General features: G+C 29.0%; 2 protein-coding genes across 3 annotated transcripts; both read right to left on the reverse strand.

Moving 5' to 3' along the window:
• Positions 1 to 51: 51 nt before the first annotated feature.
• Positions 52 to 6,685, reverse strand: LOC126836251 (UDP-glucosyltransferase 2-like). 2 transcript variants are annotated; one of them, XR_007685298.1, is made up of 8 exons: positions 5,733 to 6,685; positions 5,271 to 5,490; positions 4,967 to 5,186; positions 4,393 to 4,542; positions 3,267 to 3,541; positions 1,340 to 1,492; positions 1,041 to 1,259; positions 52 to 467 (listed from the first exon to the last, which is right to left on the reverse strand). XR_007685298.1 is itself a non-coding variant. In XM_050569495.1 (4 exons), exons 1-4 carry the CDS (start codon positions 6,561 to 6,563, stop codon positions 4,296 to 4,298), a joined length of 1,518 nt encoding a protein of 505 aa, XP_050425452.1. In that variant the 5' UTR covers positions 6,564 to 6,685; the 3' UTR covers positions 4,171 to 4,295. The 2 variants fall into 2 exon arrangements, 1 of the variants encoding a protein (XP_050425452.1); XM_050569495.1 differs by lacking the exons at positions 52 to 467; positions 1,041 to 1,259; positions 1,340 to 1,492; positions 3,267 to 3,541 and having other exon boundaries at positions 4,171 to 4,542.
• Positions 6,686 to 9,271: 2,586 nt separating this feature from the next.
• On the reverse strand, positions 9,272 to 13,375 carry LOC126836256 (uncharacterized). Its single transcript, XM_050569498.1, has 4 exons — positions 13,170 to 13,375; positions 10,756 to 10,947; positions 10,476 to 10,670; positions 9,272 to 9,806 (listed from the first exon to the last, which is right to left on the reverse strand). Exons 1-4 carry the CDS (start codon positions 13,209 to 13,211, stop codon positions 9,588 to 9,590), a joined length of 648 nt encoding a protein of 215 aa, XP_050425455.1. The 5' UTR covers positions 13,212 to 13,375; the 3' UTR covers positions 9,272 to 9,587.
• Positions 13,376 to 25,808: the final 12,433 nt, after the last annotated feature.

Below are 25,808 nucleotides of genomic sequence, written 5' to 3' on the forward strand. Positions count from 1 at the left end.
TAGGAACTAGATAAAAACGAGAAAAAAGTTTATCATCATAAATCATAATTCGGATTGTATATAGATAATAATATAATACAAGATTGTGCCTTACAGTAATATAATGTGTGTTAAAAAAATATTGTTATTGAATATAAATAAGTCGATAAATTAAAAAAATAATATTCTTACTACCATACAATTTTAATTGTATAAAATAAGATATATTACTAGAAAAAAATGTAAAAATTACTTATGAATAATAGGTAATATTTAATATTAGGACAATCATTACAAACATGTTAGAAAAAAATTGTCACTTCATTACAAAATAAGTAATACTTATAGTAAAACATCAAATGGATTCATGTTATAAATTGGCATAAAAAAAAATAGGATTAGTACATTTTATTAAAATTTAATTCGGCATCCATACACAGGCTTAATTATCGATAATCTTTCTTGCCAGCGTATTTCAAGATATCATTCTGAAAACAAAAAAAGGTTTTATAAATAAAATCATTTATTTCATAAATACAAATATATTAATCGTTTAAGTAATTCAAATAGGTACTAATATTTTTTAGAAAACCTTGCCTAAAATAGTAAAAGATTTAACATTTTCATAATTTTGTCGAGCATTTTTAATTTTTTTTAATTATGTTTTGGGAACCAAATTTAATCATTTAGACAGTTTCTTTACCAAATATAATTATTTAAAACGATTTAAATATTGTAAATAGTATTTTAAAAACACTGATTTATATGTAAACACATCACTAAAAAATATTATAATAACATGTTTTTTTACAGAAATTCGAAAATAATATAATTTGTTTGCTGTATTTATACATTTCTAGCTAAAATATGATGATAAAATATTTTTGAAATATTACTATATTGGTTTGCTAACTAGATTTTAATCAGCATTATTATCCATAAGTAATACGATTTAAATAAACGACTGAATGACTTTGTACAAAGTATGTTATAAAATATCCGGTAAATATATTTTTAAATGACAACTGTACTTAAACGACAAATGACTAATGAGATCTTACTTCGGTTTTTTTCAAAATATCGACAGCGCTGTCTACGGCGTTTTTGAATTTGTCTTGTAGTTTGGTATCGACGATTTTTTCTACGTTACTGTTGAGTATTTTAACACTATTATTAAACGCATCTTTTGCACCGGCTCTCCAGTTGTCGACTAATTCTGTTAACTTGGCATCGGGTTGACCGAAAACTCGATTTCTCCATTTTTGCATCAAATCATCAATCTACAATGTATTGGTAAGCAAACAGTTTTATTCATTTATAGCCAAAAAATTAAAAAAAACCAACAAATTTATCAATTTACCTCACTCAAGGGTTCTTTGATCTTATCCACCAACTTGTCTACTCCTTTTTGGAAATCCGACCGGAATAGTTTTTCTTTCAGGTTAATCGTGCTGTCTTGCAGTTGTTCGAATAACCGACGCAAGTCTGATTGGTCTGATGTAAATGGTTTTGCCTAGAATATAAAAATTTGCCGAACGTAAACAAATCATTTGTCTTAAATTTAAAATTACATGATTACTACAGTCATAGTTATTATTGTTCGTATGGTATATATTGGTGAATTGGTCTGGGTTTCTCGTAGAGTATTTTAATTTTAGGTATTTTAATCCGAATATGTAGGTATAATGTATATTAGTGTATTTTATAAATTATTAATATATATTATGTACAACCAACATAGCATTTAAATACTATAACAATATTTACTAACATTGTCAAAATTATTTTGGATCATATTTTGGAAGGAGATCAAGTGTTGTAATTAATTACAAAGCTACAGGCATGTCTCAACAAAAACAAAGCCGTGGTCCCCACTACTGTACCCCCTTCACACCTAAAGCAACACGTCACCAAAATCAGGGAGACCTTTCTGCCGGACCCTGTATATATCTAATATTTCTCAACAAACCTAAGATAAACATAAAAAATATATTTAAAAATGATAAAATAGTAAAATAATTGCTACAATATTTTAATATCATATTTTGACAGGAAATGAAAAAATAATGTACATACATATATTAAAAATATTAAATATAACATAATATAAATCAAAATATAATTTAATTTTAAAGATATTCCAGCGAAACGAGTTGATTATGATTATAAATTAATTTTTTTTCTACTAGTTTACGACCAAAATGCACCACATATGTATTTAATTTGGCCTTGAATAAAAATATTGTTATAATACAAATATAAGTTTAATAAGAAGAAACCTCAAACCTGTATACATACAATGGGCATTGGACGATTGACATAAACTTTGATTCAAACTAATAAGACCAACATAATAAAACGGTTAAAAAGAATGAAGACACATGTGTACTAAAAGTATTTCTATCAAGAATATTATGTCCAAAAAAATAGATTAACAAGCATTTAATCCTTAAATTATCTACAAATTAAGTATGTTATTTATGAGACTTATTGAAGTCTAATTCAATTGTACAGGAAGTCAAGTTTGTACACAGACAATTGTGTTTAAAATTATTGATATTTTAGGCTGAATCTTATTAAAATGTATTATTCGCTCATTGGCAGTTTTGACCATGTCTTTATCAGGTTTGACAAAATTAATAAAAATCTATTAAATATAAAAAACCTACAATGAACTAAACACATTGGACATGTAATTAATTTTAATAGGCTAGGCGTTAGAAAGTTAGCATACTTTTCCAAACTTTAACTTGATGAGTTTGTTTTATAAAACAACAAAGTAACTCCGAAAAGTTAATAACTTACCTAGATTAATATGTTTGCACAAAACTATAGAATAAAAATTGTTTAGAACAAAAGTGTTGCAAGTATTAAATCTAGTTAGGTAAGGTTTAAAAACTTCATATTATAAAATAGTACAGACCGAGACGGAAGATGAAGTGAAATTTCCTAAATTTATGTAACATTTTTAAAAAACCGAAATATCATTATAAAATGTTATCGCATGTAGAAAAGTTGGGTTTACCTTTAATACGAACTTTATAGCTAACATTAATTTCCAAATTAATTGAAACTTTTCTACATAAGATTTATTTTTAATTTAACTCAATTTAAACTAGTTAAAACATGATTATTGCCCAGCCTTGTATTTTTGAGTTGTTGCGACGTAGTACCGACATGTTGATATTATAATCTACCGCAATTTCATAATATTGTAGACCAAAACATTTGACTTTTAACTTATAGATAGATCACTTTGAAGAAAAAAAATTATAAAATGCAATTACCTGTGTTGTGTAAAATAAGGCTACGAGTACGACGAGGATATTTGTGTTAACGTTCATTTTGGGCTGCTTTATTTTTCGATGGTTTCAAATTCGATTGAGAGTGGAAGAGCTTATGCGTTTATGGAATGGTCAGCGCTCGAGTTGACAGTAACTGCAGCTCTGATTACGACGATCGGTGTCATTGGTATTCCAATGGTTTTTAAAGCTACTACACGTCTTGTAACGGTATGGAATTGATAAACATGTTCATTAGTTTTTCCGTAGCACAAAAAAACCTATTTATAGCAGACAGACACTTATTACTGATTACATACTTGTCAAGCTACCCGAAGGTATCCAATATTATTTTATTCTGATGACGTAAACGCACAACGGGTTTTTGATTTTAAGAGATTATAATAATGAGCGATTGCACTCAAATAACCGAAACAATATTGTATGGTTATTGATCTCAACGTAAATATTGTTGGTACGATAAAATATTGTAATAAAATATAATAATTCTTATTATAATATAAGAGTTAAGACTGTTGTGGCATTTTCCCTACGACTACCGTCCACAATTCATAAAATGATAATAATTCTTTAAATAAATTTAAAAAAAAAACTTAAAAATATATAAATTATGTACTTTCCTAAGCATACGCAATTTATTATTTAACAAATTCATTAACATTCGTTATAATACATTCGTAATACACATTTAATTTTTAGTATTTCATTATTAATAACTCTGTCATCTTTTCATTGTTGAATAACAAACAGCAGTCTTTAACTTCTTGAGATGATAAGTTACTCAAAAAAATAATTAATAAATACTTTTATAAAAATGTGTTTTAATAATTATAAACAATATTCATTATAGTTTTTATAGAATACAATATATGATATCGAGGGAATCGATTATTTATCTGAAAATATTTTAATAGTTTATTACATAATATTCCCACCTACCTAAAAAAATCAACCTTTATAATATTACATAATTGCATAACCAAAATAAGAGTAACATAAATATGTCGTTGCTTGCTAACGTCTTAAAGTAAGACACTTACAAAACAAATAAGTGACAAATATCAAAGTTATCAAACATGCAAGAAAAATATCTAGCAACAATATTTCATACCAAGTTAAGTCAAAGGCTTCAGACTTCAAATAAGGCGACTTTTTATGGTTATGACGAGCTACGTATTCTGTCCAATAGACAACTGATTTTTGTGGTGACATAGGGCGGTCCTTAAATAGTTCAGAAACAGTTTTGGCGTTACGTGAATACCTAAAAAAATATGTACATTAATATTATTCAAAACGTTTTCACCATTTAGTAACAACTAAATTAAAACAGATAAATACATAGTTTATTATCTGATTAATTGATAACCCGAGATTATTTTCCACCTTATCAAAAACTGACAAGGCATGTAGTAAAAAGTTTGTAAAAACAGTTTATTTCCTTTGGAGCTTGCTCTATCTATAAGCCAGGGGTACCGTTGGGGTAACAAGGGGCAACTGCCAGGGGTGCAAACTAATAAGCAAGTGAGAGGGAGCGTAAAATTTAAGCTAAAGATAATTTCATACTTACAACTATTAATTAAGAAAATAAAAAAAACATTTTGTTTTTAATAAAAAATTAAAAACTTGAGTTTTAAATGATTTTGTAGAACAATATTCTTACAAAATTATTATTTAAGAGTACTTACATTTCATTGTTTATGAGCTCGTGCACAGAGTTCAAAATTTGAGTTTCAGTAACACTCATTAATTGTAATGAAATAGCCATTCCAGCTGCTCCGAGATTTGCCAAATTCCTTGGTTGATCTAAGACCATAGGGAAACCTAGCATCGGTACTCCAGCATCAATTGCTTCGTATATTCCCGCTATTCCACCATGCCCAATAAATAATACTACATTTGGATGTACTGAAAAATAAATAACATAATATGTTATATGAATGTAAATTAGTAGTGATTGACTATTGGTATAAAGAGCCATTTTGTTTATACCAAGTATATCACGTTGAGGAAACCATTTTTTCGTCATAACATTATCCGGTTTGTCTTCCATTTCACTTTCAAATTTCCATAATATTCTCTGAGGTAGTTGTCCAAGGGCTAGCTTAAATGATTTTTGTATGCGTTCCGGTAATTTTGACATAGCTATTGTCGATCCAAACGATAAGTATATCACTCCGTTCGGCGAATTTTCAATAAAATCAAGTACATCCTGAAATATCGAAAGACATGAATCACAATAAAAAAGTGTTACTCCATTCTCTGAGTCGACGTTAAATAAATAAATAAAAGTCCTTCGTTATTCCAGAGCACCTGATCGGCTATTACGAAAAATATCTATCTAAGTATGTTCTTTTCTGTATTTAATTAGTATTTTTAATAGTCAAAATAGTTTATTTAATTTTACAAAAATTTGAATTCCTTATAAAACGACATCCTTAATACATTACTTACTTTCGGTATTGCTTTTGGCCCACTCAGATGTATTCCGCCGATATTAATAACATTAGGCACGTTTGGTCTAGCCGGTTCAATGGCTAAATGGCTGTTGATGAACATAGCGGATGGATTAACTGGTTCGATGAGATCATACGGTTTAGGAGACAACTTCTTGGCCATTGCCTCCGCAAACCAAAAGTAAAACTTACTTTGGAAGGCGATTGCTGAGTTTAGAACGCGTTCTTGGAATGATTTTGGCGTGCCTAATGGTGACAATACAGTTGTCACGTAAGCAGGGTTGGGTTCTTCTCCCACGAACGGCGACTCAAATGCCAGTGAAGGTGCTGCATGTACATTTATTAACGGCAGATTTAGAATCCTGGCTATACATGACAAACAATCCGAACTTAAGGTTTGAGCCAATATCACATCGAATTGTTCAGTATTCCTCAGTGACGATGCGGCGATAATAATTTCTCTCAATTTGTCGTTGGCATAAAATTCGTCGCAAATTTGGGTGTTTAATTTCATTGAATTGATTGCTAAATTTTGTAAGTTTCCTATATCTTTGACACGTTTTGAGAGATCCATATCCACTTGCGTCCATTGACGGTTGCCAGAAATATCAATTTCGGTATAATTCGCATAGTTGCCGTTTAAAAATGGAGTGAATACGGTTACAATGTGATCTTGGTCGGTTAACGAATGGAGCACAGCCGTCATGAAAGACCAGTTGCTTTTAGTAGGAAAAGGTGCAATAGCTAATATCCGGATACATTGCGAACAGCGTAATAACATGAGAACGTACACAAAACACCGCAGACAATTTAAGGAGATTCCTGACATGCCACTGCTGTTGTTGGCTATAACATTATATCACTGAACACGTCATGTCCGAAGTAAACTAACGTAAAAATAACGTTTGACTCGAGGAACTAATGAATTTATACAAAAAACGATTGCATAACGATTCGTCATTTTAAGATAAAAACAAAATGTATTCATTAATTAAAATTATTTTATCATTTTATATTTTTTTATTATCGCTAACATTCATTTGTATAGAGAAAATGTAATTTAAATAATATTTTTTAGGACAATTTTAATTTCAATTAACTACAAATATTTAATGTTTTGAAACAAAATACTTTTAAAAATACGCATTTGAAATAATTAGAAGTCACATAATTTTTATCCATTAATCACTATAACTATATATATGTATATATATATATTCATATATATTCATACATATTTATTATGAGTGATAAGTTTTCATATTCATTCATATATATTCATATATACTCATGTATATTTATTATGAGTGATAAGTTTTGTCATATCAAGTTTTTCACTTGATATTATTATTATATAAAAAAATCATGGTTGTAAAAATAGATGAAAAAATGTATATTTATATACACAGACATTTATATAACAATGGTATAAATAATTATTGTACAATTTTGAACAATGTTAGTCTTATAAAACTTCGTACCAAATTTTTGATTAAAAAAAGGATAAACTTAATTATTTTGTTAAAATATTTTAATATAAATTGTAGAGATGAGTTATATTACTGTTTTTTCGAATACATTTTTATTTTTTAAAGTGGCTGGAATTAAAAATGTGAGTGCATTTTTTTTTAATTTAACATTTTGTTAGTACCGCTTATTGTTCTTCTTTAGAGTCCATTGATCAGCTACTTAAAAAAAATATAATAGCAGGAATTTCAACATTACTCGGCTGTAATATGTTATTAAAAAATTAGCTGAGTGTTGTTAGATGACTTACCAGAAATTAAGCTATTAATTTACTAATAAGCATAATATCACTGATTTTATAATACTATGTAGATGTAAGTATCATATAGTATTGAAAATTACGAAATATAACATATTATACTGCATTAAGAAACGAAAAAAAGTGGTTGGAGCTCAACATGAAAATGGGTATTTTTATTAAGCTTTATATAAGAAAACATAAGATGATAATGTAAATCCTGTCAAAACCATTAGCAACCGAAAATAGAGCTGACATAATCACACAAACCGTGCATTTTTTTTTTGTGTAAGCAAAGCCCTTTTGTGTGTCATACTTTTATTTCATCTGGCTACGACATATTATTTTCTCTTACGATTCACAAACCGAAGGACATAATTATATCACAAATTTATTTAATAATATGCAAAAGACAAGATTTTATCGTCAGCCTGGTTGTAAGCGTAAGTTTGACTTGTTAGACGTGAAGGGCACTTCAATAGTATTTCTATTACAAGCTTGTATTGTTTGATATAATACCTATAAATGAGCCATCATATTATATAATAAAGGCTATTTAACAAAAAAAAAAAAAATTTAAAACACGTATGTTCACAGCGTAAACTAATACAAGTATATAGTTTCTACTTCCTAAAGATAACTATAAATAGTTTGGGAAAATAATAATCGAGGTTTACCAAGTTCATCCTTACTACTATCCGAGTTAGGCATTTTTTGAATATTTGTTCTAATTAAATGCTCATTAATATAATCGTTTGTTCGTATAAACGTTATTTTAGTTTGTATTTGTCAATCAATGAAATTGTGTCCAACTACAACCTATGGCTGTGTAAGTTCACGCATAACAATTTTACTCATTCCTTGGTTTTGTGAGAAGGTACGAAAAGGTCTGAAAGAGTTTTGTGCCCAACTACGGTATTCATTTAAAATATATATATTCACTATCAACCGGTGAGGTATCTCCGGGTTGGTGCTATACAGACGGGAATGAAAATAGGTTCCCAGCCTTACCCCCTTAAAATTATTTAAGTGCACAGAATCCGCTTAAAATAGCCACTAACGGTATTGTTTGTATTTTTGGAGACGGCTTAAATAACTAGACGTGTTAGAGAATACCTCGGACCAGATTCAGATTCAGCGAGAAAATTAAAATCGAATTTTGGTTTTTGTGGCAAAATCTTGGAGTATAGTAAAATTAATTACAATTACTTGATAACTTGCACACTTGCTTAATTTCCTTTTTTTTTTTTTTACTAAAAACTAACTATTTTAATTTGACACCAAATAGGTAAAAACGCCATCGTAGTTAAGTGAAGGATCATATTAAGGTCGAGGTGTTTTTTTGTCGGAAATATTTTGTTGCATTTAAGTCATTTGTACTCATTATTAACTATAACTTTTGGAATGGAACAAAGGTTATTATTACTCCATGGACAACAATATTCGTGTAACGAGCATTTTAGTGATACTAATTATTATATATGTACATTTCCTATAACAAAAATATGTTTGAATTACATATCACCAGGTTGTTTGAAATAACCCCTAAAAGAGGTCATCGAATCTCCAAGTAACTTCGTTGTACACACGTGTATATTTGGCTGCCTAATAAATAGTAAAACTTCATAATAGTAATTTATTAACCCTACACTACATAGTTTTGTTTAAGAAAAAAACATAAAACATAGAATTAGAAAGTATATATTTTTCGATCATAAAATTTGAGTTTAAGTACACAATGCATACAATATGCGCACTAGTATGCAGTGTAGGGTTACACTATAGTATCGTTATTTATTTCAAATAACACAATGCCATTATATTACATAAACTGTAACTGCAAAATCCTTAAAAATAAAGCTTGTTATCATAGTGACAAAAATAAATGTTTTATTATCCATCATTCGTACATGTATAATGATGAAAAAATATGAATATTAAAAGTACAATTTAATGTGCAATTTTTGTTTAGCACTTTGATTTTTAAAAATTATATAGTGAAATGATTAGTTGTTCATAGTAATAAATAAATAATTTGTACCTAGATTAATATTTTCGCTTGTTAGTAGGACGGACGATTGGTTCCTTCTAATTCATTTTACTCCATTGTAAAATCAACCTATATAAATCGTAGATATCGTGGACTTTCAACGCCGCCATCATGTCTTTTCCGATGCCCTTAAGGACCACGTTGCCTTCTTTTAAGCGGTCGATGTGTTTCTCGATGAACCTTTTCGACATTTTGATTTTGTCCGAAACCATTGACGATTTTTTTTTTAAAACTTCGCCAGAACTTTCATCCAATCGCTAAACGAACACATTACATTTTTAAAATTATTTACAAGCATTAAGTATAATATTAATGCTAGACTATTTTTAAAACAGATCGATTTAGATATTTGATATTTCTATCTACATACGAACAGTGGCACAAATTATCCATTAATCATTTTAAATCTTAAAATGTATTGATTTTTTTCATTGGTCCATTGACCGCTTTCTCCTATAAATGCCACTCATTTTGCTATTGGTTTGGAGGATTAATCCCCCCCTCCCCAACTTAGTTTAAAGCCACTAAAAATGTAGTAACCAAATTTAACACTATATTTTGTTAACTTATTTTAGTATATGAGCCTCCAACTCCCCACACCCCTGCCCCAAATTAATTATATTTGAACCAGCAGGCAAGAAAAGGACATATTTTTTACTATAGATTATATTAGAAAAAATACAACTTCAGTATAGGTAATACAACTTTAAGTACGGGTTGAATTCGTCCATTGCCTTTTATTAAAAAAAAGTAAAACTAGAAGCTACACCTACATTTAACCTTTATTTTTTAAATATAATTTTATGTTAAAGTAAATATATTTTAACTTTGGTTATGTAACTGGTTTTACGTGAAATCATTCAAAATTCTAATTATAAAATTTATAATATAAAATTATGTGTAATCATATAGACACTTAGATTTACTTTTGTCTCGTCTACGATGTACTTGTCGAACTGTTCCAGCTCTTCGACGGATTTGTTTAAAACGTTTATTTTAGAAACAATGTAGTCTATGGTGATAACTGTATTTTCGAACATAGTCAATCCTCTTTTCTGCATCTCCTTCATCCGAACGTCACCGACGTCAGTAATGTTCTCCATACTCGAGTTGCGTTTGAGCTGTAGAAACGACATATTAATTGTTTTAAATCTTATCTAGATTAGATAAAACGATAACGACTATGACGATAATATAATACCGTACATCTTCGACTAAGATTTTCAAATTATTAACAAACAAATCGATCATGGTTTGGGTTTCGTGATCGACAAATTCTATCGTCGAATTCCTCACTATCTCTTCGGTCGTCTGTTGAATGCGATCTAAAAGCGGCTCGTCCAATTGTACAAATTCGCTTTTCCGGTGCAGTGACGCCGCACGAAGACACGGTACCGACTTAAGTATGACAAAGAAAAAAAAGTTAATTTATAAAGTTATATTGATGTAAAGTATAATAAAATGACTGTCCAGTAAAGGCTGTCGGAGTAGTCACAAGATTACAGGCATTAGCATGACTTGTCAAAAATCACTGTAAAAAAACCTAACCCAACCTGTACACAAATAAAATAGTAAAAATTAAATTTTTGTCTGCTCCCATATCGTACATCAAACGTTTTATTAATATAATATTAACATATTCATTATATGTTGAAAAATTTCACATTGTCCGTTTTGAAATAATAAAAAAAAATATTACCCCACATGATTGATCAAATTTTCGATTTTAAACGTTACAACTATGTATATGTAAAATAACTGAATTAGTAATAAAAATAAAATGTATGTGCCGTATTCAAATTTTAAAGTATAAATTACACTATTCAGTTAAAAATCATTATAAGCACTTCCCCCTAGCAAAGAAGTGGAAACTTTTGTCTTTTTTTAATTTATTTTTGGACATTGGGTTTGAAAATTTGGAACTACAAAAAAACCTTATAACACGTTTACCTTAAAACAATTTAATACTGTGGACATTAATTCCCAAAGATCAATGACCGCCCCGACTCCTCTATACAGGGTGATAATTTTATCGTGAACCACTCAATATCTCATACGGTGTAATAAGAAATTTAATTTTTTTTTTCATAGTGTTTTTTTATAATGTGATCTCAATTTTTACAATTTTTTCTGTTTTCACCCCCTCTCAAACTAATTATATATTAACTTTTGAAACTTAAAAGGTAACGTATATATTTTATTAACTTTTTTAATTAAAAATATTTCACTAAAAATGTTGACTGGTTGGAAGTTATAAGAGCTTAAAAATTAGGACGGGAGGGAAAGTGCGGTTGGGAAGTGCATGCAGATAAAAATAATACTACACTCCACTTTTCCTCCTGACCTAAATTTGAAACTTCAATAACTTCAAATATAGTTATCAAAAACTGGTTGTCGACCAGTCAACATTTTTAGTATATTATTCTCAATTTAAAAAGTTAATTCAATTTATGCGTTATCATTTAAGTTTTAAAAGTTGGTATACACATAATTAGTTAGGAGGGAGGTAGAAACATACAAATTTTGGAAAATTAAGGTCACATTATAAAAGAACACTATGAAAAAAATGTATATTAATTAGACCCAATGAGATATTGAGTGGTTCACGATAAAATGATCACCCTGTATACTGGTAACTGGTTTATTTTTAAGGTATTATTGCTTTTTTTTTGTGTACAAAAAATTATAATTTTATAGTTACTAATGTAAAGATATAAAAACGTGTAAAATATATAAATTATTGATTAATGTACTAAATTACAAACAAAAAATAATCAGTACATGCTATTGAACCTTAAAAGAAAAAAAAGAGCAAAAATGTCTTTTCCTTTATATTCATTTCATATTACATAATAGTATAATTTTTATTTGTTTTTTACTTATAATAAAACGGTTGCGGTACCGTTTTAAGTGTTTTTTTATTTTTTTAAATTTTCATTGTTTATAGTTTTTATTTTTTTTACTTTTGTTGAAAATATATTTTTGAGGTTTGAATATTATACCGTCACTATAATATCATATTGTTTTCACGTAAGGTCATTGAAACATAATTATATTGCTAAATATTAGTGTTTTGTTTGACTGTGCTACCTATAAAGGTAATACATTTAAAAAACAACTATCTGTACGAAGTCGTATAGGCCATACAAATTTAGTTGTGGTCGCATTCTTCAACTGTCTCTGACAGTCAAATACTGTATTTTCATGCAAATAATCTTAATGTTAAATTAATGTCTCATTTCTTTTAACGTATAGTATTTTCAGTAAAATGTTGTGTATTATATAATACAGTTCAATTATATTTAATTCAAATGAACTTGACATATAAAATATTATAAATTTGGTAACAAAACTAGTATAAATAACATGGATTAATACTTATAGATTATTATAAGAAAAATAGTGTATAATAGATTAGACAAATTAAAACAGTGTTGTTGAATAAGTCAGCTTATTGCGCATAAATATTGCATTTTGTACAATGTGAGCTGGTTTTTAATTACATTACATACCCTATGATCGTTGATGTTGTGATAGAGAAAAGGTTTAGTGTAGAAAAATTAAAAAATAGGTCAATACGGTAGATAAAAATTACAAATGACTATCGGCCAAAGACTTACCAAAAATCCAGATAACATCAAAGTTGACCATAAGAACTTCATGACGGTTACAAACTGTTGTCATCCAATCTAAACCAAAGTATAGTAGCCACCGGAACGTACTGAGCGCTGAACTTGTATACAAGTGTGAGTATGTGTGACTCGTGATTTTTTTTTACCTGGATACTGTTATTTTGTAGGTATCTGGTTTTGTAACGGATGGTTGTCTCCACATGATACAGTATTAAAATATATCCATAACAGTCGGGTAGAAAACACGTGATTTATTTGCAATAAGCGTTCCTAAACTAACGCGTGAATCGCCTGCCATGATAAAAAAATACTTGGCAAACTATCTTTTGACATAATATTCGACAAATAATCATACAAATTGTAATAATCTAATTAAACTAAATTTAACTGTTGATTGTTTAAAAGTGTGAAAATTATTAAACCATTGAAATATGATATTAAATAACAAGAGATTAACGTTTGGAATCACTGGACATTCTGCGAACATGAGTCATGGATATTCAATAGGTTAAGTTATCTTTAAGTATATAGAACCTGTATAATAACAAAATATATACTACATTTTAATTTATATTTGATTTCTCTGAATATTAAAATATAATGTTGGAAAATCTAGATTTTGTAAAGCTCAACGATGTCCGTAATATTACTGAAGTTATGTTATGTAAAAACAATATATTATACACGTTGGTTAAGATATAAATTAGATATAATTAATATCATATTATAGCACGATACGTTTATCTTCATAAAAAAATTGTTATTTTATTACAAAAGTAAACGGTGTAGGTACCTATTTATTTTATGAATATTTCATAAAATTTTTAAACACACAAAAAAAAACATTGGTTGAATTTTTTAAAGTTAGTTAAGTTATATTTTTTAATTTTCAGACGTTAAATGTTCATTTTTTCTTAAGTATATAATATTTTGTAAGCTGTAATATTTTCCTTAAATATTAAACAACGATTTTTTTTTTACTTTTAACGTAATTTAAAATTAGAACGAATAGAATTAAAAAATCATGCATTGTTTAAATTTGTTATTACTACAAAATAGATAGAACTACAAGATAGTTCAATACATTATTAGTTATTATTTATATAATTATATATTGGTAGAATATTTAAAACGTTGGAAAGCCTCTAATCGCGCAAAGTGTATAAATGTAAATGCCGTCAAAATGTGAATATTTAATTAGTATAAAAAGCTATTACTTCTTACATTATAAATAAAAACATGAACCAGTTTAATCTGGTTAACAACATATTTTAACGATCACGTGTATTTAAAACTTTAGTTGACTACTAAAATGCAAAATAACATAATAACGTTATAATAATAAAAACGTGGTATTAATGCATATTATTATTTAAATAATATGACGTTGTCGTACTAACGAATTCGAAGAATTATTTAGATTGAATAATTTATACACTGTGATAAAGGTGACAGCCAAAATGTTGTAGTTGACTTAACCGAATAAATAATAAATCAATTCAGGATGTAATAACTTCGTTGGCGATTAACAATACTGCTTTTCTTTCGTTGTATCATGTTGCCCTACCATAGCAATTTTTGTATGCACAGTATAAACATTTTAATCTTTTACATCGTTCAATATAATTTCGTGTTGCATGCAAAGCCAATGAGGTGGATTTTATTCTTTGGGTCATACTAGTGCATTAGCAATTATTTTGAGAAGTTAAGACCAAATTAAATAAATCATGAATGTTATTACTAAGTATTTACTAATTTACCCATATTTTAAAAAAAAAAAATCTAATTTAGCAATCCTAAACATTTGAAATAACGTGCTTTGATGGTTTTTTGATAAAGTTACCAGGTTTCTTTGAGCCTACTACATTACCATAGACCCATTAACTGTTGGGTATATGTGAATAACGTTGATTACAAACTCCACGTATCCTTCAAAATGGTCGAAATATTATAGTAGTAGAATAATTATACTGAAACAGTCTTGACAGTTGACATTACTGGATATTTTGGAATTACTACAACCTAACTTAATCTAACTCCAAGGAGAAAGCCATTATTTAAGCAAATTATTTATTTGGTTATTATACAAAATGTGTTTGTGTGTGTGTGTGTGTGTGGATTCACAATATTGCATGTTGGTAGCTCATAGGCCATACTAAGGCTCGTGGTTTTTGTCGTCTTGGTTACATAACCACAACACACGACATGAAAAGACAACTCCTGGAAACCGACCTGGAAACAGCCTTGTTTGCGCCAATACTGAAAGCGTGTAGTTTAAAATGGATCTTTACCGTTTAAAATGGAACACATGCTTAACTCCTAACATAGCAGACCCGTTTAATCTGCATACAAAAGTATTCAAACGGCAAACAGTACCCGGCAAAAGTCAAGATTGTATAAATAACGGCTTTGTTGTGGTTTTATCATTAAGAGTAGTTAGATTTTAATTAAAATCATCTGCGGTTAGGCTGCAAGAGGCTTTTTTCTCCGACTAGGCTGGGTGTTTGTTAAATCAACAAATACCAGTCATTAAACACAATAACAACACCGAGTTGTACAATATCCCATGATGAGTGGAAGTGGAATTATGTTAAAATTACACGTCACTTGTCTAAACATACAAAATCTATTAAAACCTCTATTGATAGTATTCATAGATATGTACACATGACGAAAAAACGAGGCTAGTTATTAGTGACGTAATAATGACCTTTGGTTTAAATAGATGAGAGGACACCAGCAAAACCATTTTACCGTACAAAGAGTGTGCTAGTATTCCATTTATATATCATATAAACAGAATATCTCTTTCTGTGTTAAAAATATCTTTCTTTTGAAAAAAAACAACTACCAAAATTTGATCATTCTTCGAAGCGTCATCCATTTTTCTCATCATCTTTTTTAACTCATGATTCAAAAAATCTCTTTAAGAAGAGATATCTCTTTATATAAGTCAATTAACCTTCTTTTCAAAAATTACAGAACTATTTTTCTTTTATATTTATGGAAAAACCGTATTTAAAAATCATTAGGCTGTTTTTTTTTCGAAAAACCTCGTGATAAAAATGTTGTTATAAATATCTAATAAAAAAATATTGATTAGTATGCTAAAAGTCTAACGAAAAAAATTACCTGTACATAACTATTTAAAAAGTGACAAGTGTGACGTTCGCCGTAATAAAATATTGCTGTAATCGAGTTACATTTTTGTTAAAAGATGTGTCAAGTTAAAATTAAGTAATATAACATAATTAAAGAGTTAATACGAAACATACATTTGTTAATGTTTTTAATATACTTCCGTTTTAGTTTATTGTCATCAATGGTAATGTGGTTCCTTTTTTTACAAATAACTTGAAAGAAAATGTTAGTAGCCTACACTAAAGAAATTAACTATAGTATAAGAAACTGTAATTTTGAATTTAAACAGAGTATCATTTGGATTTGTTTTTTATGAACATTAACTAACCGACAGTTAGGGTTTAAATAAATCTCTGAGGATTTCGTCTTTTTCGAGAGTACTTTAATAATTAAGAAGTTTTAGAGACTCATTACGCCATGTTAAAATAATAACCAAAAACTTTCTACGCGAGGATTGGGTAATTTTATCTAATTATTATACAGAAGCCTGTGCATGAAAACTCATTTGTAAACGCATAATATTATTGTAACAAGAGCCGTTACATATAATACTTAAAAGCAGCAAATCACAGTAAATATATATATTTATACGATTTCTGATCTATAAACTTGTTACATAACGAAGTTGGTTTAGCGTTATAGAAGATGTTTTGGGCCCAGACACAAGCATAAAAAAATTAATAAACAAAAACACATCGTTGTAAAAACAACATTTTTATAGCTCTGCATTGAAACTAAAACTATCAAATAGTTAAATTTACTTCTACTTAAATTCTGAATTCGTAAAATTATACTTTAATGAATTTATCATTCAAATTATTTATTACACTTAGAGTTCTATCGCTTGATAGCCTAATCACAATGTTCTTGTATATATTTATTAAATTAGCAGCCTACTAGTTAGTACTATTAGAACTTTTTGTGCTTATACATTAAAGTACAAATTGTAAATACTATTTTCATAATAAATAAATGAAAAATAAATATATATTATTTATTTGAACTATTATTTATATATTATGAATTATCTATTTAAATGTGAGTCTGCAAAAATTCATATAATGTGTTAATTTTTATTATTCCATTTTCTATCATTTAATAATAACTTATAATATAATATATGTATATTGTTTGTAGATCTTATCCTTCAAATCTTGTATTTTTAGCTTAAACACTAACAGTATACAGCTTATTTGGTGATATATGGTTTCATTAAAACAACGAGCTTAACCTGAAATAATGTATTCAAAGGGTACTAATATTAATTTAGCCGAGAAACAATGTAAATTTGTAGTGTTATAATACTGGAGTTTAATGGGCACCTGCAGTACGTCTAATATGTATGGTGCTTTTATTGGAGTATATATAATTTAGTTGATCCATGGAAAATCGTTATATGTTCCCTAAGCCGCTATTATAAATAATAATAACGTAAGTGTACCGTAAGCACGCAAGCAACTTTCGGTTTTATATGGGATTAAGATGATACACTGTTTTCTTTATAGTACCTACCTACCTTTTGTATTTTTACTTTAGATTAATGATAAACTGACGTGCTCTTCTAGATAAAATTATTACTTCAAATAATGATTGTTTCAAATTAAAAATAGTGTTTAATAGCGCAACGCAATTAAACAGAAAGTTTTTAAGTTGCTATTTAAATTAGCAATACAAATATTACTATGCAATTGCTATATCAGGGTGCTAAATTGTTTTATGGTTAACGAATTAAAAAAAAGTTCGATCGCAATAATTATAGTACTGTACAGTTACAAATTATACAAAAATACACTTATTTTAAATATGTTTGTATTAGTATTTATCTACCTATAGTTTTTGTAATAATATACAAGTGCATTATTGTGATTTGTTTGTTTCTCTAGTGTAGTAAATAATACATATTTAACTCTAAATACTTGCGTATTATACATAATTCATACATTTCTACAGATAAAGGTAGCCGAGAAAACAATGCTTAATGTAAAGATTTTGTTTACAGTTCCGAAATGCCTTAAGGGTACGCGGTCTGTTTTTTGACGTTATAGACCAAAAATCCAGACAAAATTTAGACTACTTAGGATGGTCCGATTTAAATTATGTAAAGGTAAATGAGTTTTTTGGCAACATTACACTAGTAAAGTTGCCAAAAAACTCATTTACCTCATCATAGCCTGGACTATGATGCCTGGTTATTAAGATTATTTAGTCTTTTTGCCGATGAATCAATGCAGGGAGATGGTTTATTAAAAAAAATATATAATAATTAGAAAACACTATGAATACTTTCAGTTTTAAAAATACTTTATTTTAGAGTAAAACAATAGTGTACAAACAATTCAATGATAAGACCACTTGCCCAATTGAGTGCTCTAGTTCGTCTGTCTGAAGCCTGTGATTGTGTATGAGACAGGACGCCACAGACGACGTGTGAATTGTATATTTGAAAAATAATCTGTATAAAATCTAAGATTATAGTGACCCTGTGTATTAGAACGGATGCCACAGTGGGTATGCGATTTGTATATTTGCAAATACTTTATCGGTTAGGCAATTGAACTTTAGGTCATTAGGCTTGAATGCTAGCATTGTCTTTACCACATTAATATAATGTATACGTACTATGTATGTGTATATGTGTGTGCATGTGTGCGGTGAAGGACAGCGTCCGTAACACTAGGTTATGAAGGAAACAGGATTTTTGCTTTTTTTATGTAAAAAAAATAGATTTTTAATATTGAAAAATTGCAAATTTAATTTATTTAATTACAAGAAACTGATAGTTATAATAAAAATTGGCTTCCTACATAACATAGTAAACTAGCCAAAGAACTCGAATGTCTTTATAGTATTGAAATTGGACCATCTTATGTAGTTGAAATTTTGTCTGGCTTTTTTTGGTCTAAAATAAACCAAAATTAGTTTTTATTCTTAGAAAAAATTATTTAAATTAAAAATAATACCTAAACGTTTAGACAAATCAACCGGTAAATTAATTAACATGGTCAACATTAATTATTAAAACCTCTTTTTCCTTAAATTGCCTATACAAAACTCCTTAAAAACAGACCGCATGCAATCCCCTTAATAGGAGTATTAGCTTTCTACAAACCAAATATACAATATGAAACAATAATAATTCGGTTAGGTCCTATTCGTCGTAGAATGACTAATAATGTTTTGTGTGACATTTTCTTCGTTTTGAATAATGAGTCGAACTCCAATATTTAATACATTCAATTCATTGTATACAAATCGTATACCTTAATAATATTATGCTATATATTTTCGGGTCCTATTAAATAGATTACCTTGTGTTATGATACACTATTTTTTTTATCTGGTGGAACAACAATAAATTCAACATGATATTCGAAAATATATTGATGATTAATTTCAATATATTATATATAATATATATATATATATATATATATATAATAATAAATTGTAATATCGCAAATTACACCAGAATTATGCAATACTAATAAAATCAATAAGACCATTATGATATCAATTATAAAAAAACAGTTACTTCATAATATTTGTTTCATTATTTCAGAACGTTTAATCAGAAACATTCTTAAATGGACTTCTCCAATTATGACTATCACTGTACTGCCTAAAAGCATATGATGTATACAATTTAATATACTTATAAACTTGACGATAGCGTACTTTATACATAAAGGTATAATAAATAAAAATGTTATATTGTATTGGGAACTTTAAAAATAGTATATGTTTTGTGCATCGTTCAAACTTAATCAACTATATGGATCCTAAAGTAAACCGAACAAATTATTGTTGAGAATACACATAACCATAATTAATCTGATAAGATCTGTCTCATAACCCGCAAAATGTAAACAAAGGACACCAAAAATGGTAATCATTGAATAAACAATAGGGCATCAGATCTTCAAAACAAATCTAGGATCAATGGTTATTCATCACCCGTGACTTGTAAACTGTCTTCTTTCTCATACGTTAAATGTGCTGATATCATAATTTTATAATATCTGACCAGCATCTATACCTAAAAATATAACTATAGGTAAGTCTTACATACTGTAAGATGTTTAAGATGTTCAATTCAAGATGTTTAATTCAAGACCAAAACACAATAATTCAGAACGTCATGTTTGTAACTTTTAAAATGTATATTTTACTTGGTAATTAACAATATAATGTAAATATTTTCAATACCTGATGGCGGTTGATTCAATCCATCCCAAACATTCTAGCTAATACATATTCTTCCGAAATTCTCATTTCAGTTACAGTACTTAATACATAAAATGTCCTTAGCCCTTAAAAGACAACAGATCCTAACTACATTTTTTTCGTTTTTAAATATTTCTGGACACTTGAAGAATGAGATTTGTTTAGATTAGAAAAAACATAGACTTAAGTTTGATGACTTGAAATTCAGAGTAGGAAATTAAAAAAAAAATGCTCCAAGCTAAGAATCAAAATAGCAATTTTTTTAAAAAATAAAAATGAGTTTGAATTTTTGTTACTCTTTTGACAACTTATCAAAACCAATGTTAAAACTATTTACAATATTATGTCAAAATTCTGTGCGAATTGTGACATCATTGCGTCAGTTTTTATATTCATCAACGGCAGCTGTTACATGTCCTGACCATATTTTTAAGCATTAGCAAAACAAATAAAAACATAAATCCTAAAATATGATCTGTAATTAAAATATCACTTTGATCGTGACTTTGCTGTTATCGTTTAAATAACTAAACGTATTATAATAAACGCATATTCGGAAACAGCTTAAGCAGCCTACGTAGGGCCATCGCCGCCTTTCCCTAAAATGGAAGTTTCCTGACAAATTCGCTATCCAGGACGGATTATAGACTTGTAGACTTTGTAATTCTATAACTATGATAGAAGGTGGTATATTGAATAACCAGCTTAACGCACGTTGTTTAGTATGTATGTAGGTGTTAAGGCTTTTGGTTGTTTCTAAACCAATACACTATCTAGAGTATCGACCGGGGTAGAGGGGCAACCTGAAACAGTTGGTCAGTTAACGACTGGCGATGTGGCCAGACAAATGAACAGACGATGAATCTAAGTTTGTTGATTGTCAGGGCAGCAGATAAGGTTATATATATATACATATTTATAGTAGCTGTTGGCAACGTTACGTGTTGGGAATTCAAGCGTAACTTCGAGAACTGTCCATCAGCGGTCGGCAAGTATAAGTAGTATATGGTATGCGGTTGTTTAATCGCGGAAAACAACCAACTTAAACCGTTGGAAACGTCCGAGTGTGTTTAACTTTCGGGTTTTTGCCGATTGACCGCTAATTTATTTTACCTCTTCGCTCTCTCCAACCGACTGGCTCTAACCGCTTTTCCACCGTGGCTCCGGGTCAATAATGAGTTACACCGCCTTTAAGTTGTACAAGTGCGCGAGTGATACGATGGATGACTTTAAAAATGGCGTAAGTACAGAACGATATTTATAAATGGCCCATGGGAAATCATCCGATTGAAAAGGTCCGTAAAAACCGGTGGTCAGCAGTTAAATAAAAACCCCAACAACTGTTACAACGCTTAACGTTCTTTAGGTTTATAAACACAACTCCATTCATCCACCAAGTTGCCCGTATGGGGTCGTCGGTGCACTGTCATGCCAATGGCCTTACCCTACCTCCCCCTCCAAATCGCTTGTTTGTAATTTGTATGTATGGCGCGTAATGCGTTTATTTTCCCTCTATTTGTCGTTCGGGTCGACGGCGTTTATACAGACAATTATTATTTTTAATCGAATATGTTCATTTTTTTGTACATATATTGTATATATTTTTTGTAAATGGTACTTTATGTGCCATGTTTCGGCGGAACGTTTACAATTATGTGCACGTAATTGGCGGTATTCCAACCCCTGCACGATGGATATGTACCTATAAAATTGACGACTTGTTGATGCGATGAGCACCCCTGTTGTGTTGCGGTATTCAATAAAAGTACGATCATCGATTATTGTTCTTAATTTCGGTTAAATTAACAAAATAACCCATTTATAAAGCCGGAGAGTAATACAAATTATTTTCAACGTTATTATTACTCCATGATACGCTGTAAGTTGCTCGTATTATTGTTTATTCTTGAATATAAAAAATTAATTTTATTCAACATTAATAAAAAAAAAACGTTTTAAAAGTACATTGTACATCACATAATATGGTCAATTTACTCAAAAAAATAAATTATACTTTTTATTGTTTGTGCGTTAAATTTAGCAGTTTGTAATGTAATATATAAATAGCAATTGTATAAATTATCAGGTATTCTTAAAGTTATAATTTTTTGATAATTTGAACACAATTAAAATTATTCATTCGTAAAGATTTAATTATTCCTTTTTTTCCATTTGTTTATTAAAAAATTAGTGAGTATTGATTTTTAAAAAAAAGCTATGGCAAAGATAAAGATATCTTCTATTATTGTAAACATTTGGTAAATCTACTGTGATTAATGCTCTTAAGTTTGTCCCACACAAAGCCGTTTGATAAAAAAAAAAGTTGTAGTTTGCCTATATAAATGACAAAAATCATATATTCTGCTTGTCATAATATTATAGTCTAATAAAATAAATAACAACCAATAAAGAATATACACTATAGTTTAAACTCTAAATTAATATTTTTCGAAAAATTGCCTATACTTTACTCCTTACTAAATAGGTAGCGTGCCGTGAAGTGTAGGATGTACAATGTCACAGATACATTTAAAGGGGGTACATATAGGCAATTTCTATTAAATAAACGAACTTTTATTTTATTAAGAAATATTTTTGAAATTTATTACATAGATATTTTAGAAAGTTTCGCGTTTCAGTTTATACGCCATTTCGCTCATTTCGCCATCCTTAATAATATAATATATATTGTATTACAGTACACAAATCGTCTATAGGTACCATGAAGTAAAACAATTACCAAAATTACCCTTACTAAAAATATACAAATTGAAAATGTAGGTTTTAAATGGGTTCTCTGCATTATTGATTTTATCATGATTGTGTATTTTCTATAGGTATTAAGCGGACATTACTAAATTAAATACAATAATCATTCTTTTCTAAATAAACGTACATTTTTGCAAAACCATTTGCGAAGGAATCAATTCGACGTTTAAATTATATTGGTAATGTAATTTATTACACTGGATATAAGTATACTGTCAACGGCATTTAAACGAAATAACGAGAACAAAACATTAAGGGGAGGACTTTTGTTTTCGAAATTACACTATTGTTCGGCATTTGTGTGGCCTAGATATTGTCAAGTAAACGTCCAATGTACTCGTACGTACGTAATTACTTTCACCACAACTGATGAGGACTTCCATGAGTAAAACTCGCCCACCGTAGTCGAATTTCTACAAGTCCACTTGTGTTTGACCATGATGATACAAGAAGTTAGTCGGGAACACAGTTTCACACGTCGATCAAACTTAAGAGACGATTAATAACCGATAAACGAGTATAATATTATTATATCAGGTGCACACTATAACTAGCACGATTTTGATAATCACATTTTGTATCCTAGCAAGGTACACAGGTAAAAAACATAATACGGTACGTTCTAATGAACCGCCGGTAACTAATCACCTATTCCGAGTAGAGCAATTAAAAAAATAAAATTATTGATTAAAAACCTCGGCTGGCTTACGAATTTCTCACGGTTCGTGATTGGCCAGTATAGTTGGTAGAAATCTTTTGAATTCGCATACTGGTAAATTCTTTAGTCTTTATAGTCTAAACGAATGAATAGAAAATATTCAACATGTAAACTATCTAGTACTAAATGCATATTATATTACTTTGACTTTGCTGGGTTGTGTAAACGACCGGTAACCTGTTATCGAACGAGTATTATAATTTATAACTTAGAAATAATTGGTCATATACAAAATTTGCCAGATGCAAAAACGGTTTATAATTTTCATGTCTTCCCGTTTAAAAAAAATTGTATGTATGTATCAATTAATCTACTAGACCGTTACTAAATTACAAAGATAAATTTAAATGAAATGTTTGAACACATTTTTAACCAATTTAATAGCATAGTCATTAAATAAACGGTATTACATTACGTGTTTAAACTGAATTATTATTAAAAAGCAAAAAAACTAATTTTAGTTTCAACAAATTTTGATCTATTTTTAAACAGCTGATTTTATAAGTTTTGAACTTTGTCAATCTCTTTTTTTACACTCCCTTAGAGATTTTACTTTTTTGTTCTCCATTGATTGTGTCTTAAGGTAACTATTGTTTTATAGTAGGTATTCGTTTTTTATCCCTCCAATCGAGGCTCAGGTGGTATAGATTTGGTAATTTTAGGTTATCTATATTTTATGTTTTAAATTTAAAAAAATATAATAATAATAATTACTGACAAAAATCCTTTAAACGCACTATTTTTGTTTTGCTCTTTGATGAAAACTGTTGAATAAAATTAGCACGTACCCTCTTTTAATTTTCATCACTTAAATTGACGAAAACAGTCATTATCTCTTATCTAAGTCTTACGCACGACTACAGTGAATTAATATTGTAAAACGATAGGGAGTCTGTGGGTCCCGGTAATAATAGTTTCTACTACCCCAACCAAGTACCGTTTTACTTCCTACTTATCTCTCTCGTGCGCGTGAAATAACGTGATATGCTGTATAAATATATACATATGTATAATATATTGTGTAAATATATACATATGTTTATATTGTGTAAATATAAACATTTGTTGGATAATCCCCACGGCACTGGCTAACGTCACGGATGCTTCACTGATGACTGGTGTCGTCGTTATAAGCCAGTTTGTCATACGCACAATCACGTCCAATCTGACATTAATCATCGAACATCATCTTTCGTCGGCCATCGGGAATTAATTTTAAATGCAAATTGATCGTTTCTTCTCACATTAATATTTTACCGACCTCGAGGCAGAGTTGTGCATCATTCGAATAAAACGTTATCTAAATAACACATTATTCAAGTAAAAGTTATTCGAATGATTTTTTATTCGAAAAAATATGAAATAGGTATTGGAATAACGTTTCATTCGAATAAGAATTTGCACAACTCTGCCTCGAGGTAACCGCCGGTCCGGTCTCCCCAGTATGTACGTACATTAAAATACAGCCGGGAAACAAAACGTTCTTCGTGATTTCACAGTCTGGTGGCTACGGAATTAAGAATTTCGTAGCCCTTTGCCGTTAATTTATATTGTGTATGTACATCAAAAAGGTTAGACGACGAATGTAAATTATTTTTCGGTGTAGATAACGCTTTTGGCTTTTTATGTTCCCCGAGAACGTTTTCAGAGCCGATTGTTGTTGGCACTTTTAAATGCAAGAAACTGGTGACGGCGTGTAATGCGACACACCACAATAGACGGCGAAACGAAATTAAATAAACTACCCGAGGTCCTCTTGATTAACATTCTCACCA

The sequence above is a fragment of the Adelges cooleyi genome, unplaced genomic scaffold (genome assembly GCF_023614345.1).
Source record: "Adelges cooleyi isolate 19-005CV unplaced genomic scaffold, UGA_ACOO_1.1 ACOO_flye_CR_arks_rails_tigmint_CR_PRNA_23, whole genome shotgun sequence".
NCBI lineage: Eukaryota > Metazoa > Arthropoda > Insecta > Hemiptera > Adelgidae > Adelges > Adelges cooleyi.

Excerpts from the sequence above, each read along its gene's own strand:
- LOC126836251 (XM_050569495.1), bottom strand. The coding sequence starts at position 6,563 with ATGTCAGGAATCTCCTTAAATTGTCTGCGGTGTTTTGTGTACGTTCTC. Across the intron at positions 5,491-5,732 it reads GGCCAAAAGCAATACCGAAA|GATGTACTTGATTTTATTGA; the intron begins GTAAGTAATGTA and ends TCGATATTTCAG. Across the intron at positions 4,543-4,966 it reads GAGCTCATAAACAATGAAAT|GTATTCACGTAACGCCAAAA; the intron begins GTAAGTACTCTT and ends ATATTTTTTTAG.
- LOC126836256 (XM_050569498.1), bottom strand. The coding sequence starts at position 13,211 with ATGAAGTTCTTATGGTCAACTTTGATGTTATCTGGATTTTTG. Across the intron at positions 10,671-10,755 it reads TGAAAATCTTAGTCGAAGAT|CTCAAACGCAACTCGAGTAT; the intron begins GTACGGTATTAT and ends TCGTTTCTACAG. Across the intron at positions 9,807-10,475 it reads ACATCGTAGACGAGACAAAA|CGATTGGATGAAAGTTCTGG; the intron begins GTAAATCTAAGT and ends GTGTTCGTTTAG.